Genomic DNA, 18073 nt, shown 5'->3' on the forward strand with positions numbered 1-18073 from the left:
TATTTATCTAAAGAAAACAAAAGCACTTAACTCCAAGAAGTATATGCAGCCTTACTTACACAGTCAAGATAACGGAAACAACCTAAGTGTCCATCAACAGATGAGTGGATAAAATCTGGTGTAAATACAGATGACAATAGTATTCAGCCATTAAAAAAAAAATGAAGTCCTCCCATTTGTGAAACATGGATAGACCCTGGGGGCATTATACTAAATAAGTAAGACATCAGACTAAGAAAGACAAATACCATATGATCTAAGTGCTACGTGGAATCTCAAAAAAACAAAACCCAGCTCAGAGAACAGATTGGTGGTTGCCAGACGGGGTTGGGAGGTGGGGAATGGGTGTAGAGGGTTAAAAGGTACAAACTTCCAGTTATAAAATAAGTCACAGGGATGTAATATACAGCATGGCGACTATAGTTGATAACACCATAAGGCAAATTTGAAAGTTGCTACTAAAATCAATCTTAAAAGTCCTTATCACAAGGAAAAAAACTTTTAACTATGGATTGTGATGATGTTAGCTTAACAGTGCAGTGATCATTTTGCAATATATATATTTTTAAAGTTATATAACAATGCTTTCTATTAACAAGGTTTTTTTGGGGGGATTGTTAAGTCCATGTTAAATACCTTAAAGAAGTTATAAGACCTTCAAATAGTAAGCAGTATAACAAATCTCTTGGGGAGGGAAATGTTTTTAGCTAATGAGCTAATTAAGAACAAAACAAAATAGAAAAATGTCAGAATTTCCACAAGGAAATAATTTATTTTTTCTTTAGAATTTGGCTCAGAACAGTAACATAAAAATATTTACATTAAAATAAATTAAGATGTGATCATTTTAGCTAGTTGTAATAATTATGTTGGAATATATTAGCCTTTCCATGAATTTAATAAAAACTGAGATCTGGTTTTATAGATTCAGTACCATTCTTCCAAATACTTGGTATGAAACTTGATAGCAATGCAACTGTCTGGTATATACAGTAGTTGTAGATTTCACCAAGGAACAACAGATGCCCCTTCACAGTACAGACTGGCCCCAGACGCTGATGGCCAAGCCAGCAAGCTCCCTTCCCAGGAATCAGCATGGAATGTTTCAGCCAGGACCTGGAGATTATTTCAGAGCTGACAGAGTTCTAGGAATCAGCCAGCCTATCTTTTCACATTAACCCACCAGGAAGGAAGGAATTCAAATACAATCTTGATTCCTTTACATGTGAACAAGTGAAATAATATGTTGTAGAAACCTTCAGGTTTTCCTAAAATAATAAATCTGAAAAACATATGCTAATTTATAGATTGTTTAAAAGTACCCATAAAAACCTGTCACTAGACGAAATACTATATTGGCAAAATTTCCACAGCATACAAGAATATTTTATTAAATTCACCACTGAGAGAGAGTGTCAAGGATAAATCAGTTCATTTGCTACTGAGATATTCTTGTGAAAGCTTTTGGTAGCCTGGAGTAAATCAGAATGTATTTGCACTTTGGAAGATTTTGATATTACTAGAGGTTGTGTAGCTTAGCAGAAAAAGCACAGAGGGACCTGCCTCAAACCTTATCTTTAAGACTCATTAGCCATGTGGTTCTAGGCACACCACTTAAAGACTTAGTTTGGGGCTCTATAAAATGGGAATTAAAACACCTACCTTACTGGTTGTGAGAATTTAGAATAATGTATATGAAGCACCAAGTTCAGAGCCTGGTACACAATAGGCACTTAATAAGTGGTGGCTATTAGTATTTCTTCCAGGTTGAAATTGATAGCAAGAACCTTGGCCTCTGCATCTTGACACCAATACAAACATGGAATCTCACTTAGCCAGAATCCAGATTCACAGATGTGGGCTCTAGGCAAAAGTGAAGTCGCTCAGTCATGTCTGACTCTTCACGACCCCGTGGACCGTAGCCTCCCAGGCTTCTCCATCCATGGGATTCTCCAGGCAAGAATACTGGAGTGGGTTGCCATTTCCTTCTCCAGGAGATCTCCCCGACCTAGGGATTGAACCCAGGTCTCCCGCTTTGTAGGCAGACGCATTGTAGGCAGATGGTAAGTCTGAGCCACCAGGGCTCTAGGTATATAACACACAATAAACACTGCATTTATCAGTACTCCAGTCATATTCAACACAATGTGAAAAGCTACTGGAGAGAGACGTGTCTGTTCTCAGTAGCAAAGATCCTTCTGGGATGGTTAATCTTTCAGAGACTGTAAGTCCTAGTGGCTTCTCAGCGGTCCTTAAGAAGATAAGGACAAGGTCACTAAGGCCACTGTAATTCAGACCTCTGATCTACAGTTGCTCAAGATTCTGAGAGAGTAATAGCAAATGACATCTTTCAGCAAGTAATGTACAGCAGTGAGAGATACGCCTGATGTCTTGATTGTGGCCATGATTTCATATAGATGTCAAAACTTACCAAATTGTGCACTTAAAAAAATACCTCAATAAAACTGCTTTTTAAGAGTTTACTTAAGCCTTTCGTGGTGAGATTTCCTTCCATTCCCTGACTGGATCCCTTTCTGTGTTCTGAATTTAGGGTCAGAGGAGGAAGGATTAATAACTCAAAACTCCAGTATCAAGGTCCCACCCCAAGCAAGGCCTGCAGGTCTGAGTGGTACATCTAGTAAATGGAGTCCTAAGGCGTCCTTGGCTACTGTTGTAGCTCCTTTTGGCACAGAAGAGTATGACAAGGTTTGAGCTTAAATAACCCCAGGAGGAGCAGCATCTACAAAATCAGGTTGGGAAAACTGACTTTGGAAGAGGAGACTAAAAGCAAAAACTTCTCTGCCGTAGTCACCTGCCAGTGCTCATCTAGAAGACAACCTGATTCCACCAAGGAGCTCTCGAGTCTCTGTCCTCGTGCATTCCTGGGAGGCCTAGTAGATCCTGCGAGTCGTGTAGTCCAGAACCATGCTGGCGGCGCCGAGCAGAGCAGGTTCCACCAAATCTGAAACCACCACGTCCACGTCCTGAACCGAGGACAAGGCTTGCTGGCGGATGACGTCTTTGACAGTGTGGATGTAGTGACTGGCTAGGACTCCAGAGAGGATCACAAGGGAAGGATTCATAGTGTGGAGGATGTTCACAACCCCAAGACCTAAAGCCGTTCCAGCTACAGGAAAACAAAAATTAAAATAAGTTCTTGGGAGAGAGCCCAATCCAAAGTCAAAGAGGAATGTGAAAAAGGGCACTAGCCAGGAATAGTTCACCTATACAGCCTCATGGGAAGTAGTGCTTTTAAAGCTCTTTATGGACTTTCCTGGTGATCTGATGGTTAAGAATCCGCCTGCCAGTGCAGGGGACACAAGTTCGATCCCTGATCTGGGAAAATTCCACACGCCACAGGGCAGCTAGGCCCCTGTGCCACAACTACTGAGCCTGTGCTCTAGAGCCCGTAAGCCACAACTGCTAAGCCCATGCACTGCCACTGCTGAAGCCCGTGTGCCCTAGAGCCCGCACTTCAAGAGAAGCCACTGCAGTGAAAAGCCTCACTGCAACTAGAGAGAGCCCGAGCAGCACCGAAGACCCGACACACAAAAGGGAGCAGGAGACAGTGCCACACATGACCCGATCAGAAAATGGGCACAAGACCTAGACAGACATTTCTCCAAAGACGACATACAGATGGACAGTGAGCCCACAAGAAAATGCTCAGCATCACTACAGAATGCAAATCAAAACTACAATGAGGTGTCACCTCACACCAGTCAGAATGGCCATCATCAAAAAATCTACAAACAATAAATGCTGGAGAGGGTGTGGAGAAAAGGAAATCTTCTTGCACTGTTGGTGGGAATAGATTGATACAACCACTACAGAGAACAGTAAGGAAGGTCTTTAAAAAATTAAATATGGAGAACAGTGCAAGTTCCTTAAAGACTAAAAATAAAACTACCACATGACCCAGCAATCCCACTACTGGGCATACACCCTGAGAAAACCATACTCGGAAAGACACATGTACCCCAGTGTTCCCCGCAGCACTATTTACAACAGCCAGGATGTGGAAGCAACCTAGATGTCCATCAGTGGATGAATGGATAGAGAAATTGTGGCACATAAATATAATGGAATATTACTCAGCCATAAAAAGGAACTAAATTGAGTCAGTTGTAGTGATGTGAATGAACCTAGAGTCTGTCATACAGAGTGAGGTCAGAAAGAGAAAAATATCATATATTAACATATACATATGGAATCTAGAAAAATGGTACTGATGAACCTATTTGCAGGGCAAGAATATAAGTGCAGACAGAGAGAATGGATCTGTGGAAACGGGGTTGGGGAGGGGAGAAGGTGGAACGAATTGATACGTATACACTACCATGTGTGAAACAGACAGCTGGAGGGAAGCCCAGCTTGGTGCTCTGTGATGACCTAGAGGAGGATGGGGGACGTGGGATATATGTTTATGTACTTAGAGCTGATTGATAGTTGTACAGCAGGAAGTGATGCAACACTGTAAAGCATTTATACTCCAATTAAAAAATAGAAAGGCAGTGCTACCAAATACCTTGAATGCAATTCCTTGTTGCCTCAGTAAGCAGAAAAATTACCTCTGGACAGACATGACGGAGCACTGGTCCTGAGGCCAGCTGGGCACCTGCGGGAGCTCCGGGCTGCCCCCAGGCAGAGCTGCCCAGAGCTGTGTGCTCACCTGTTCTCAAGATGCTCTGGGCCTTCGCGTTGCCGAGTTTTGCAGCCTGGATAAGATGGAGTGCGCCCACAGCTTCATCTTTTGGCACTGACATCCCTTCCACTAAGAGCTGGTCTTCTGTTTGGGCAGAGGCGAGAAGGAGCAGCAGTCATTCACAAGCTGCGGCAGCCCCGTGGGAAGGCCACACTTAGAACTGTGTCTGTGGGCAGCAGGCCCCCAAGTGGGAAGATGATCATCTTTTTTCGCACTTTGCAGTCATCATAAATATCCATATACTACATCTGCCAAAGAAGCCTTTGCTGCCTGGTTATACATCATCCAAAACTTCTTTAACTAGAAAACCCTCCCTCGCTTCTCCATTCCGTATTAAACAGTCAAGAAGTGTTTTTTCCTGCAAATTACCAGCACTCCTCTGCATTCATCTCCTTCCTTGTCTAGCTGAGATGCAAGGCTGCTGCCAGGGCCCCACAGCAGCAGGAAGGCCCAGCGCCTCCGGAGCTGAGGGACCTGGGTTCAGCTGTCAGCTCCGCCCCCGCTGGCTGCACTACCCTGCCCACACGCGTCACCTCCACGCGCTTCTCTTCGAAGACTAGGGTAACGATACCTACCCTAGCAGGATTCCAAGTGCTGGCCAGAGGAAATGCTAAATGAATGTAGTATTCCTGTTATCTACAGTCCCTGTCCTCTGCCCTGACACTGCCGAATCACCAACCTAGATCACTCTCCCTCCTCATCGGCTGTTACTCCATCTCTGATGGGAAAAAATCCCAACCAAGAACACGGTTACCTAGACAAAAGCTGGGGGCTTCCTATCTTCAGGGGCCCTCACAGCTGCCCTGCCCACTCTGCCAGTCCCCTTCAGGGCCCTTCTCAGCCTTCATCTCCTCAGACTGTCTCTCCCTGCCCCCACTGTCAACATCTCTGGCCTCTTAGGGAGAGGACACCTCCAGGCAGGAACTCCCTTTACTCTTCTGCCCCTGCCTCTAAACAGGGCTGTGTTCTCGCACCCCCCACCTGGGCTTTGCAGCTCCCTCCTCCCTGCCTCCCCAGGGCCTATACGGGCCCCTCTCCGATCCTCTCCTGTGTTTTCACACCCCCCCACCTGGGCTTTGCAGCTCCCTCCTCCCTGCCTCCCCAGAGCCTGTACGGGCCCCTCTCCGATCCTCTCCTGTGTTTTCACACCCCCCCACCTGGGCTTTGCAGCTCACTCCTCCCTGCTGCCCCAGGGCCTTGTACGGGCCCCTCTCCGATCCTCTCCTGGGTTCTCAACCCCCACTTCTGCTCCCACATCTCCTTGCACCCTCGCTGTCTCCTCTCCGCCCGTGCGGGCACCCAGATGCCTCGCCCTCAAGGCATTCTTCCCTCCTAGTCAGGGTAGTTAGTTTTCTGCTCCCACTACCTGACCAAACTTCTTTCTTTAAGATGAGCATTTATCCCCATGGGGGCAAAAACTGATCTTTAGGGGCAAAAAAATTTTATACAGAGAATACTTAAATAACCAACGTTTCTGTGGTATTCAAGTTTCATGGGGTGGTATGACTAGGAAAAAGTGTCTAAGCATTTAGACTTCTTAGTGGGGTTGATGATAAAAATGAGGTGGAAAATCAACACTGTTTTCATGGCTTCAATTGGGGTCCTTCCTCAGGGTCAAACCAGTGAACTTGCTGGTTGCCTTCTGCTCAGCACTTGACACTACCCTCCACTCTCTCCCTGAACCACTCCCTCTTTGGTTCCTGTGGCTTTACCCTTTCCTGGTTTTCCTCCCTGCCTACCAGTACTGATGTTTCACAGGATTCCACCCTCAGTTCATCTCACTCCAAGGCTCATTCACACGCTTAATAACTACCTCAATGCCAAGGATTCCAAGTCCAGCCCCGTCACCTCTCCTGAGCATCAGATCCCTGTAGCCAGCTGCCTTCTGTGCATTGCTCCTGCACATCCCACTGGTTCCCAACCATCATCTTCTGCCAGACTCTAGTCCTTCTCTTAGCTTCCCAACCACAGTTACCCAGCCAGAGAACTGCAAGTCATACAGAACACTGTCCCCCTTAAAGCCATCCTCCACTCAACTATCATTGTCTTCCTAGAAAACAAGTTTTGTGAACAACCTAAAATTCAGATCTGTCTTTTCCCTAAAGTTTTTTAGTGGCTTCTCCATTAGCTGCTGGTCCTGGCAAACCTCTGGCTACACTATACGCTGCCTTGCCCTTATGCAACACCACCTCTGTTTCCTATGCTTGGAAGTGCTGCCTGGCTCATCTGAACTTGCCTCAGTCATTCTATTTACCCTCTGACTTTCCACTAGACAGCCCAATGCTCCCTTCCCTGTATGGAGAGGGCAGGGAGGGGACACTGGTGTCCTTCCTAGATGCGTGTATGTTCCTTGGCCATCATTCTCATTGCACTCAACACACCATATTATAATGATATTAAATGATTCCCTTTTACATTAGACTGGAAACCATCCTGATATTTATAACATGTCCAGAAACAACTGTAATTCAAAAGACCGCTCAGACTTGAAAAACTGTATGTTTATCCATTTACTTCTCCATTAAATCTGTATTAAGATACCCAACCTGTGCTAGGGGTTGAGAAGACAAAAATGAAAGAAATCTCCCCTGCTCTCCTGGAGCTCAAGACCCTAGTCCCTGTCCACTGCTGGAGAGGAAGAGTGTTAATAGGGGTCAGTACCAGAGAGGCTTTGAGCTTCAGTATGCGGAGTCCTGATTTTCCTCTAGAGAGTGAAAAGCTTGAAAGTTCTGGCTTCCAGCATTCAGCTCTTTTTGGAATATTTACTTTGAAAATATCTACCACTTGGCTATTTATCCCTCAGATGAAAGAAACCCACCATCATGTAGCTTTTTTGCTTCCCTCTGCAAGGCCATTCCAGAGGCATATGCTTCAATACACCCGTGGCTTCCACAGGAACAGTCAGGCCCATCCAGGGACACCACAATGTGGCCAAGCTCTGCAGCACAGAAGGAGCTGCCGTGGATCAGTTCATGCTGGTGGACGATCCCCCCGCCGATTCCTATAGTGAGAGACGACAATCACTGAAGTGGCTCTGCACCTGAAACAGAAACCTGAGCTACGGCGATGCCTCCTCTGTTAGCAGACTTTGGAATGTGAGGTCCTGTATGGTGCCTACTTCCTTAAATAGCTAAAACTTGACCAAGTACCAAAACTTCATCTGGAATCCTTTTGGATGGAAATGTTTAGTGATCCTCTGATGCCCTGTGTTGCATCTGCTTGGAATCACTGTGATTTCAGCTTGGTTCTCACCAAGGTCTTCTCTGGCACTCAAGTAAGAGCCAGCAGCCATGGGAGCACGTTGCCCAGAGGCAACCTTCAACAAGGAGAGACAGGAGCCAACAGATGTAGTGGGCAGCTCTGGGTGGATTCTACAGGCTTCCAAGGTAGCTTTGATAATGCATCTTCTAGTGGTTCTGCTCTGCTCCACTCTTCCCACCGCCTCAGTCCTGTGTCTCAGAATCACCTCCAAAATAAAGTACCCACACCAAACTCCTTGCCTCAGGCTCTGCTTTGGGGGAAATGCGAGATAAGATAATCTTTTTAAAAGGTTTCATATACCACCTGCTTTTTTTTTTTTTTTTTTAAACACCTGCTTTCTTAAACAGAGCAGTTCTCCTGGGTTTCCTTACCCTACTGCTCTCCACCCGGGTGCCCTTTCCCAATAAAATCTTTTGCTTTGTCAGCACATGTATCTCCTCGGACAACTCATTTCCGAGTATTAGACGAGAGCCCGGTTTCGGGCCCTGGAAGGGGTCCCTCTTCCTGCAACAAATGGCAACTCTGGCGCGGACTCTTCTTCGCTGCGACTGACATCCTGACCACTCGGGGTACTCAGGGGCCAGCTTGCCTGCAAATGGACCAGACCCAGCGGCCGCAACTGGGACCCTTTTGTCCCTGGTCTCCTCCTGATGTGGACAACTGGCCAGAGTGCCCTGACTGGTAAGGAACAAGAGACTTTATTGACGTCTCTCCCCTTCCCTCTCTCTTTCCTCTCCTTAACCCTTCCTATCCTTCCCTGTTTTTCTAGTCCCCCAGTCCTGGATGCAGGAATCTGGTCAAAGGGCCCTTAGCCTGAGCTGAGGGTTGGAGACTGATCACCTTCTCTTGGCAGAGAACTCGAATTCTGGTTCTGGTCTGGTCTGATTTCTGGTAGGGCTGAGTTCCAGTCCTCCCTTCTCTGGAGGCCCAGGGAAAAGTCCCATGACGCCTGGGCATCTGTAGGTGGCAGGAGATGTCTGTGAGGCCACCCCTTTTGCCCCCTCTCTCCCGCCTCCTCCGCTTCTTTCAACCTGGCTTCCTTTCCTCCCTTGAAATCTTTGATGTTAGTACTTGGATCTGAAGTTCTGTGTCTCTATAGGAGGTTTTCTGAGAGACTGTATTCTTGTATTTAAGGGCTTCCCTGGTGGTGCAGAGGTTAAAGCGTCTGCCTGCAATGTGGGAGACCTGGGTTCGACCCCTGGGTTGGGAAGATCCCCTGGAGAAGGAAATGGCAACCCACTCCAGTATTCTTGCCTGGAGAATCCCATGGACGGAGGAGCTTGGTGGGCTACAGTCCACGGGTCGCAAAGAGTCGGACACGACTGAGCGACTTCACTTTCACTTTCTTAGAATATTAAATAGTTTTGGCTCTTCTTAATGCCACCTTGTCTAAAAATGTATGATTCAATAATTATGAATATCAGTGAATTTTTTTTGTCATGGAGCTGAGGAGTTAGAAAGGGCATTTGGCCTTAATAGGTGTTGCATTTTAGAGCTGCCCTCTCTTACTTTCTGTAGCACCTACTCCTCAATCTGCACTCCTCTAATTTGCAGGTTATTACTGGAGAAGGAAATGGCAACCCACTCGAGTATTCTTCCCTGGAGAATCCCATGGACAGAGGAGCCTGGCAGGCCATGGCCCCTAGGGTCGCAGAGTCGGACACGACTGAAGTGACTAAGCTTGTACTCCTCTGAACTAGGAAATGATATCCAAGCTGTTAAACTGTGGCTGAGACTAAGTGTGTGATCCGTTTAGGGAGGGAGTCTGACGTGGAGGGAGTCTGACGTGGAGTTGAAGAGCACACAGGGTTTGAAGGGAGAAATGTGAGACCAAGTGTTGCCTCCAACACTGACTCGCTGAATCCGTTTCCTCATTTAAAAAATGAATTGGAACATCAGCAGAAGTGACAAAGAAGGAAGTCCAGAAGTCCACCCCTCCACTAAAGCAGTGATAAACCAGCAAAAACTGTCAGAATCAACTTTTTTTGGAACTCTGGAAACTAACCAAACATTTACAGCAAATGGGAATTGAGAGAAAACAGCTGAATCTTAGAGATTTCTGGCATTTTCTGGTCCCATCACCCCTACCCTTCACCTCCCAGCTTGGTGATGGCCATGAGTAACTGGAGGGAGGAGAATGAACTATTCTCAAAACACTGTGGTGGTTTGTTTAGACCTGCTTGGTGGTTCCTGGAGGACTAGCTCAAAGGGCTGGTCTTTATCTCATCCTCCTCAGAACTCTCTAGCTCAAAGGGCTGAGAGGCTACCCGGGGGGCACTTGTCAAAGACATTTAAAGGCAAGATATACTTACTAGTTTCTACTGCTTAAGGCAATGGATGATAGTTGTGACAAACAATATACTAACCAAAGAGAGTGGGAAGAAAGGCTGGGGAACTAGCAATGAGAAGCTCTGCGGAATAAGGGCTTTGAAGAGCTCTGACAGTTCCTGGCAATTTAGAAGGTCACATTCACGCCCAGGGCCGGGCACATGCTCAGAAAAGACCTGGGTATTCTCAGCTCTCACCTTCAGGCCTTACTGAAGCAGGAAGGGAAGGTGAAAACTGCCTGAAGGTAAAGGCACGTGCCCAACACACACCGAGATCCGAAGCAGCCTTCTCTATTCTTACCTGTGCCTGTGATAAGTGTCACAAAGTTTTCAAGGCCTTTTCCTTGGCCAAATTTCCTTTCTGCCAGGGCAGCACAGTTGCCATCATTGTCTACCCACACAGGGAGATGCAAAGTGTCAGACAGGGGGCTTCTGAGGTCCACGGAGTTCCATTCTTGAATCAGTTTGGTTGAATGCAGCACAATTCCTTCCCGAGGATTTACACGGCCACCTGTGGAAATGCCTGAGCTCCACGACAAACACAAGGAAAATAATTCTGTTGAGCAATCTCAGAAGACTATGCTAGCTTTCTGGGCTTAGAACACAAACTATTCACCCAAGATCTCCTAAAACAAACATTACCAAGGACTGCAAGGTAATGTAAGGCTAAACCTGTGCCTCCCCATAGACTGACAGTTCCATCAATACTTTTCACAGTGTTTGCTGAGGGCCCACAAACAGGACTGGAGCCATCTACACACACAACAGTGACCTGATGTTCCGTGTCATGCATCAGAACTTAGCAAACTTTGTATATGGGAATGAACATGCTTGGATATGTAATTCACAATCTCACCTACTCCCAAAATTCTGCAGTTCAGTTTTACAGCTTCTGCTGCGGCTTCTACACACATCTGTAGGATTAAATTAATCCTCTCTTCATACGTTCTAGGGTTGAACTGAGTATACTTCTTAACTATTTCACCCTGAAAGAGAAAAACCAGATCTGTCTCACTGGTCTTAGCTGAGGAGTATACAGTGAATCTCTGACCATTATCATGATAAATCAGACATTGCTTTAGCATAGTACTGCAGACTCAGATGACTGCTTGGGAAGAGAGCCCCTGCTGGCTTGGGCCAGCCCTTGGTTACACCCAACTAGTTTCCAGGAAGCCAACCTGGCATATGGCCACTGAAGCAGTGACAACTCCACAGCCAACCAGATGGGCCCTCTCTTCTGGCTAATCCGCATCTTCACTGAAAGGTCATATTTTACTCTTTCAGGTTGATAAAATTCCCTTGTTTAAATACTGAAGCAATTAAATAAAAATGCCAAGTAAACTTTAATCATCTCCTATAACTGAAGCCAATAATGGTATCGAACCATGGTGTTTATTAAATTACAGTGCTTGGTGACATGTTTCAATACCAATCAGGCATAGTCCCTCCTAATTATTCTTGTTTTTAAATTTTTTTTTTCTGTGCTCTTCCCACTTGTGTCTTCTAAGTAAATTTCAGAATAATGTTGTTAAACTTTAAAAAGCCTCACTGAAATGTTGACTAAAATTATGTTAAACTCAATTCAATTTGGAAACTCCTGGCATTTAAAAAATACTCAGCACTCCCATCCAGGAGATTTTTCAAGGCTTTCTATTTTATAGTTTTTAGATGTTCTTTATATAGGTCACATAGTTTTCTGGTTTAGATTTTTCTTAGAGGTTATGTTGTTCTAAATATGATCTCTTTTTCCATTCTTCTGTTACTAATGACTTAAAAAAAATTTTTTTTTTATTTTTGGCTGTGCTGGGTCTTCATGGCTGAGTGGGCTTTTTCCCTAGTTGTGGTGCAGGGGCTTCTCGTTGCGGTGGCTTGCTGCAGAACACAGGCTCTAGGGCGCTATAAGGGCTTCAGTAGTTGCAGCTCCCGGGCTCTAGAGCACAGTCTAAATAGTTGTGGTGCACAGGCTTAGCTGCTCTGGCATGTGGGGTCTTCCCAAAGCAGGGATCAAACCCATGTCTCCTGCATTGGCAGGTGGATTCTTATCCACTGAGCAACCAGGGAGGCCAATTAATGGCTTTTTATCCATTTACAAGGGTTAAAACTGTCACTAATGATTGTCATTAAAAATAAACCTCATTGTGCTTCTTGACCTTCACTGTGCATCAGAATCACCTGGACAGCTTTGAACAAATATTGATGCCTGGTCCCTACCCCCAGAGACTGGCATCTATCTAGTCTGGTGTGGGGGCTAGGCATCCACATAATTTTTTAAAGCTTCCATGTAACACTAATAATGTGCAATCAGGGTTGACAAATACTCACCTACAGAAAAACTCAAATCTTTATCTGCAATTTCATATAAGTAAAAGTTATTGATACTTACATATTTATCATAATATCTAACCATTTTACTCAATTGTGTTATTCTACAAGCTTGTTGGTTTATTCGTATTATCTATAATTTTTTTTTATCCTGTGCACAGTCGCCATTTTTGCTGTTCATTCCTGCTTTACTCCCTTCCTAACTCTGAGAATTATGTTAAATAATGTTCCAGAAAATATCCTTCTTTTCCATGTGATTTTAATGAGACTATCTTTAGACCTGCCACTATTGAGGGTGTTGGTCATTGATATGGAATGTATGTGAAGAACCCTGGAGAAGGCAATGGCAACCCACTCTAGTACTCTTGCCTGGAAAATCCCACGGATGGAGGAACCTGGTAGGCTACAGTCCATGGGGTTGCAAAGAGTCAGACACGACTGAGCGACTTCACATCATCATCACCATCATATGTTAAGAAAACATTTTTCTAGTAATATTTTTAAACTAATTTATTTAGTTTTTGGCTGCTCTGGGTCTTTGATGCTGTGGCACTTGGGCTCAGCAGTTGTGCACAGGCTTAGCTGCTCCTAATGCATGTGGAATTTTCCTCGAGCAGGGACTGAACCCATGTCCCCTGCATTGGCAGGCATATTCTTGGAAGGAATCACCAAGGAAGTTCCCTATTAATACTTTTATAGGGAATTCCCTGGCAGTTCAGTGATCAGGATTCCATACTCTTACTGCCAAGGTCCTGGATTCAATTCCTAGTCAGGGAAATGAGATCCCACAAGCCACGCAGTGTGGCCCCCCAAAAAAATTTTTATAAAGGAGGCCCTTTGGCTTCACTAGATAAAATCATGTTTTGTTTTGCCTTTTTAAAAATTGATCTAAATGACTTTGTGTTTAAAGTCCTTTATATTTCTCATGGACTCCTGAAACGTCATACACCTATAATGTTTCAAAGATTTTTCTGGTAACTATTCTTCCTTGTCACATCATCAAAGATTATTTTATCACGGACGTTTTGGTGTTTTATAAAGGCTCTGTCAACGTTATGGTGCTGGTTTGCTTAAGAGACTGAATGTATGCTGAACTCAACTAAAATCATGATCTAGAGGAGAAGCAACTCCCCTCACCATCTGAAGATACCCTCCCCAGGGCAGTGAGAGTAATCAACATGCTCCATGCTCCAAGCTGTTACTGAGTATAGAATTTCAGGTCTCCTGCATGGTAGATGCCCTCTCTGGTGTCTAATGGGTCTCCCATTGTCAGCTCAAATCTACAAACTTGAATTCCTTGAGAATTTTACCTCTTTAAAATGTTAGTGATTAGTAAATAGTAAGACAAGCATTGTAATGGACCTGTAAGTCAATACTACTGGCAAATGATTACAAGCTCTTATGTATGTTTATAGTTCCACCTTCCAACCATATTTTAAGAAAATCAACTACTCGTGGGATATAAAGTTATAACCTTAGGTGTTATTTTACCTTCATGCTGACTATTGCAACTCGGAGGTTCGTCCCGCCAAGATCAACAGCCAAGGCACTTAGAGTTTCAAGAATATGGTCAATATCTTGAGAGATGTTATCCTTCACAGGAGGAAAACAAAATTTCTTTTGTAGTGGCTCTTGAAGATCAATAGATTTGAGAAACTTCAAAATCCTTGGAACAGCATTTCCATCCCCATATATCTTTGAACTGCAATGTCCAAAAAGTCAACTAAATTAAATGTTTCTCTTGCACATATTAAATTATATGGAGGACATGGTATTATTGGAATCTGAAACTTCAGGTAATTCATAATTTGGGCTTTTTCCCTTTAAAATATAAAATAATACCTGGATCTCTTCAGCAGCACTTAATTAAGTACCTTCATATTATCAATGGAATATCTAAAACTACTGTTGATTGAAATACAACTGTTTCTAGCCTGAGATATCATTAATAAAATGCCAATAAGATCAAAGGAAAATTACCTCTTTTAAGCCAATATATCATAGTTTGGGATAATAAAAAAGTACTTTTTTTCTTTTTATCTTTACTTCTATGGCGAAAAAGTTATTTTCAGAAAAACAGTTTCAAGTAAAGGAAAACATCTTTAATTTGAAACAGAAAGGATAGTCTAAATTAAAATACTGAAATGTAATATTTTTAAAGAAAATCAGTTACATTATTTTCTAATACTTACATAAATTCAAAATAGGCTAAAGCAATATTTCCTGGTAGAAGTGCTACATTAATTAACTAAGACAAATAAATTATTCTCCACTGGAACCCTTGGTAGAGTCATAGCGGGTATTAACAAGCCCTATCTCACCAGCAGACAGGGACCCCTAAGAATGCAGAATGAGAATGCTGTTAGGATAAACAGCTTGAAAATAGTGCCCAAGGCAACTCCCCTTTTAAATCACTTTAAAAGTGTACACTCACCAAGGGTACTGTTTACCAAACTGAAGGTGCAATGCTTGCAATATTTTGTCTTGGGTATCAGCATCCCGGACGTGAAGGACATTCTCGCCTAGGTAAGTCCAGTGATGTCATGGTGATTCAGAAGTGGGAGAAACAAGAGAAGACAGAAATGAGCAGTGTGTCGTGCTCATCATTAGTCCTGAACCCAGAAGGCTTCAAACAAGTCGTCTTCTATTAGAGAAATGAACTTTTCTACTTTATACCTTTGCAAGCACTCTCAGCAATATTTCCATATATCAAATACTTGAGGGGCATAGATTCCTTTATTCCCAAAGAGAATAAATAAAACTTTGGTTTCTTTATTGAAATAAATAAGGTAATTAATCCAGTATCCACTTGTCACTCATAAAGTCATCCAGCACATCCACTCTCTCCATCTGCCCTGACTTCCATCTACTCAGCCAGTTGCTGGATCTGGTCAGGCCAGGGTATCAGTCAGTTAGCCAGTCAGCTGTTGATGCAGTCACATTCTCTCCATACATTTTCCGACCAATTTGAGGAAGTAAATACAGTGACAATGACATGTTTTTCAACAGACTTGGCTATGAGGAAGAGCAGAGCAGAAGGGTGGTGGCTGGGGAGAGGTGTGGGGTCAGAGAAGGGGTTGTTTTGTAGTTTTAACATAACAGAGGTTTAGGCATGTTTAAATGCTAAGGAAGCAACATGGAAGAGAAAGGATGACTGATAGTCCTTGCGAAGACAGGAGGGTGGGGCTTTAGAACACAGAAGGCTAAGCAATGGACAGGCAGGGGTGACCCCATACCCCACATACTCCAGTGTAAAGAAGGTAAGAAGGAAAGGATGGAGGGCATGTGTTTGTGTAAGCGTGGTGGCAGAAAGGACACACTGCTTTTGCTAGACGACCCTGGTGCCAAATCCAGTGTTCAATTCCCTATTCATGTCTTAATTTGAACTTTCAGCATCATTCAACACCATCTCCTTGAAACTCTTTCTTTTCTGGGCCTTAATGAGATCACACTCCTGATTTTCTGACAGTTCCTTTTCAGTCTTTCTTCCTGGCTCTTCCCTCCTCATCAGAAAGACTCCAGAGGTTGGTCTTGGGCTCCATTCTCTTCTCTATTTACATGTTCCCCCCTGGGTAATCTCATTTCATCCCTTGGTTTTAAATGTCAGTATCATTCCTGGCAGAGTGTGCCATTATCCTCAATATCCTTTGTACCAGTAGCAGAATTTTTAGTCTGACATCTGATCACCCAGCTAAAGATTATACACATTTTTCAGCTTCCCTTGGATGTGGCCACGTGACAACATTCTAAGCTGTAGGAAGAAATACTTGCAACTTCCAAGTTGTGCTTTTAGGGGGAAGGGTGTCTTCCCCTCTCCTCCTTCCCCAATGGGTAAAATGTGCCAGTGTGTCAAGTGAGAGCAAGAGCTGGAGCAACCATCAAGAAGACAGAAAAAAAAAAAAAAAAGAGATGGAAGTTAAGTCTCTGATGACTTACCAGTGAGAAACAAAGAAAATCTGTTTGAAGCACTATTTTCTTGTGTCTGTTATAGCAGCTGAACTGATATCCTAACACCACCCATTTGCCAATCACTTTCAAATTTGTATCTTCAATTTCAGCTCTTCCTGGAACAATATAGGTGCTAGCCCACCATCTCCACTCCAATATCTAAAAGGCATTTCAGACTTAACATGGCCATCAGAGAACTCTTGGGCTTGCCTGGTGGTTTAGCTGGTAAAGAATCCGTCTGTAATGCAGAAGACCCTGGTTCAATTCCTGGGTCGGGGAGTTTCCCTGGAGAAGGAATAGGCTACCCACTCCAGTATTCTTGGGCTTCCCTGGTGACTCAGATAGTAAAGAATCCACCTGCAGTGCGAGAGACCTGGGTTGGGAAGATCCCTTAGAGGAGGGCATGGCAACCCACTCCAGTATTCTTGGAGAATCCCCACAGACAGAGGAGCCTGGAGGGCTACAGGCCATGGGGTCGCAAAGAGTCAGACACAACTAAGCACAGCGCAGAGAACTCTTAATTCTACGCCCTCCCAAACTGTTCCTTCCTCAGGGTCCTCCGTATCAGGAGAGAGAACCCCCATGGCTCAAACCAAGAGTGTAAGGGTATTGTTGATTCCCTTCATTTTACTGGACCCAGGAAGATGAAAGGCTAGCATTCATATACTTAAACATTCAATCACATTCTCAAACACAACTGTTAAAGACCATAATTAACTAAGAAACTTTTAGTTCTGCTCTTACAAAGACAATAAAAATACAAGTAGGGCCCTAAAACTTTGGTAGTATGTGTGCTATCTACAGGTTTCAGGCTACAGTTGGTCATTAACCTCATTTACTCATTTATTCATAAACACATATGACAGCACTGATACATGCATACCTGTAACAATGCAAACAAACGTAGTAAGCCTAGTCAGTTGAAGATAAAGGTAAATACCTGTTTCTCTTCCAATCTGACGTGTTCCTAAGTTGATCACAGGTGTTCCAAAAGCTCCAACTTCTCGTACCCCACAGCTGCTGTTCCCAATCATACAACCAGCATGGGCAACCAGCTGTATAAACTGGTCAAATGGGACATGTTTAACTGCACGAAAATTGGGATGATGCTCAATGCCCTTCTTCCGCATCACTCGAACCATCTCTTTGCTCCCTATGGAAAGAACCAACTGTTAAATGGTTTACAAGATAAAGGAAAATTTTTCACAAGAAATAACTAATGGCTATTCTACTGTGGTCAGTGGGATCACTAGTTTCCAAGAGACACTTAACTTCTAAGGTTTATATCTCTTGGCTACTGCATTTTCTCTGGAGGGAAGAGACTAAACATGAAAATAGAGTGGAGATTTAGAAGTATTTCTTTCCTATTAAGTTTCTACTAGACTTGACAATAATATCACAAACTCTTCAATCTACTGAAAAATTGGTCATGACCCTTTGAAAACAGAATACTTTCAGAATAGAATGGCCTTCAATGATAAGATGAGCAGGACAGGAATGTCAGTCAAAG

General features: G+C 43.8%; 1 protein-coding gene across 3 annotated transcripts in view; it reads right to left on the reverse strand.

The window, feature by feature from the left end:
• Positions 1-530: 530 nt before the first annotated feature.
• The window catches only part of GNE (glucosamine (UDP-N-acetyl)-2-epimerase/N-acetylmannosamine kinase), a 39259-nt gene continuing 21716 nt past the window's right edge, over positions 531-18073 (reverse strand). For 2 of the 3 annotated variants that reach the window (XM_068973719.1, XM_068973716.1), the window contains 8 exons: positions 17504-17716; positions 15050-15137; positions 14107-14317; positions 11150-11279; positions 10595-10816; positions 7524-7706; positions 4673-4789; positions 531-3127 (listed from right to left, as the gene is read on the reverse strand). In XM_068973719.1, the coding sequence (XP_068829820.1) occupies positions 2892-3127; positions 4673-4789; positions 7524-7706; positions 10595-10816; positions 11150-11279; positions 14107-14317; positions 15050-15137; positions 17504-17716 (1400 nt within the window). In that variant the 3' untranslated portion in view covers positions 531-2891. The remainder of the gene's footprint in view (positions 3128-4672; positions 4790-7523; positions 7707-10594; positions 10817-11149; positions 11280-14106; positions 14318-15049; positions 15138-17503; positions 17717-18073) is intronic. The other variant, XM_068973717.1, reaches the window with a different exon arrangement.

The sequence above is a fragment of the Capricornis sumatraensis genome, chromosome 6, assembly GCF_032405125.1.
Source record: "Capricornis sumatraensis isolate serow.1 chromosome 6, serow.2, whole genome shotgun sequence".
Lineage (NCBI taxonomy): Eukaryota > Metazoa > Chordata > Mammalia > Artiodactyla > Bovidae > Capricornis > Capricornis sumatraensis.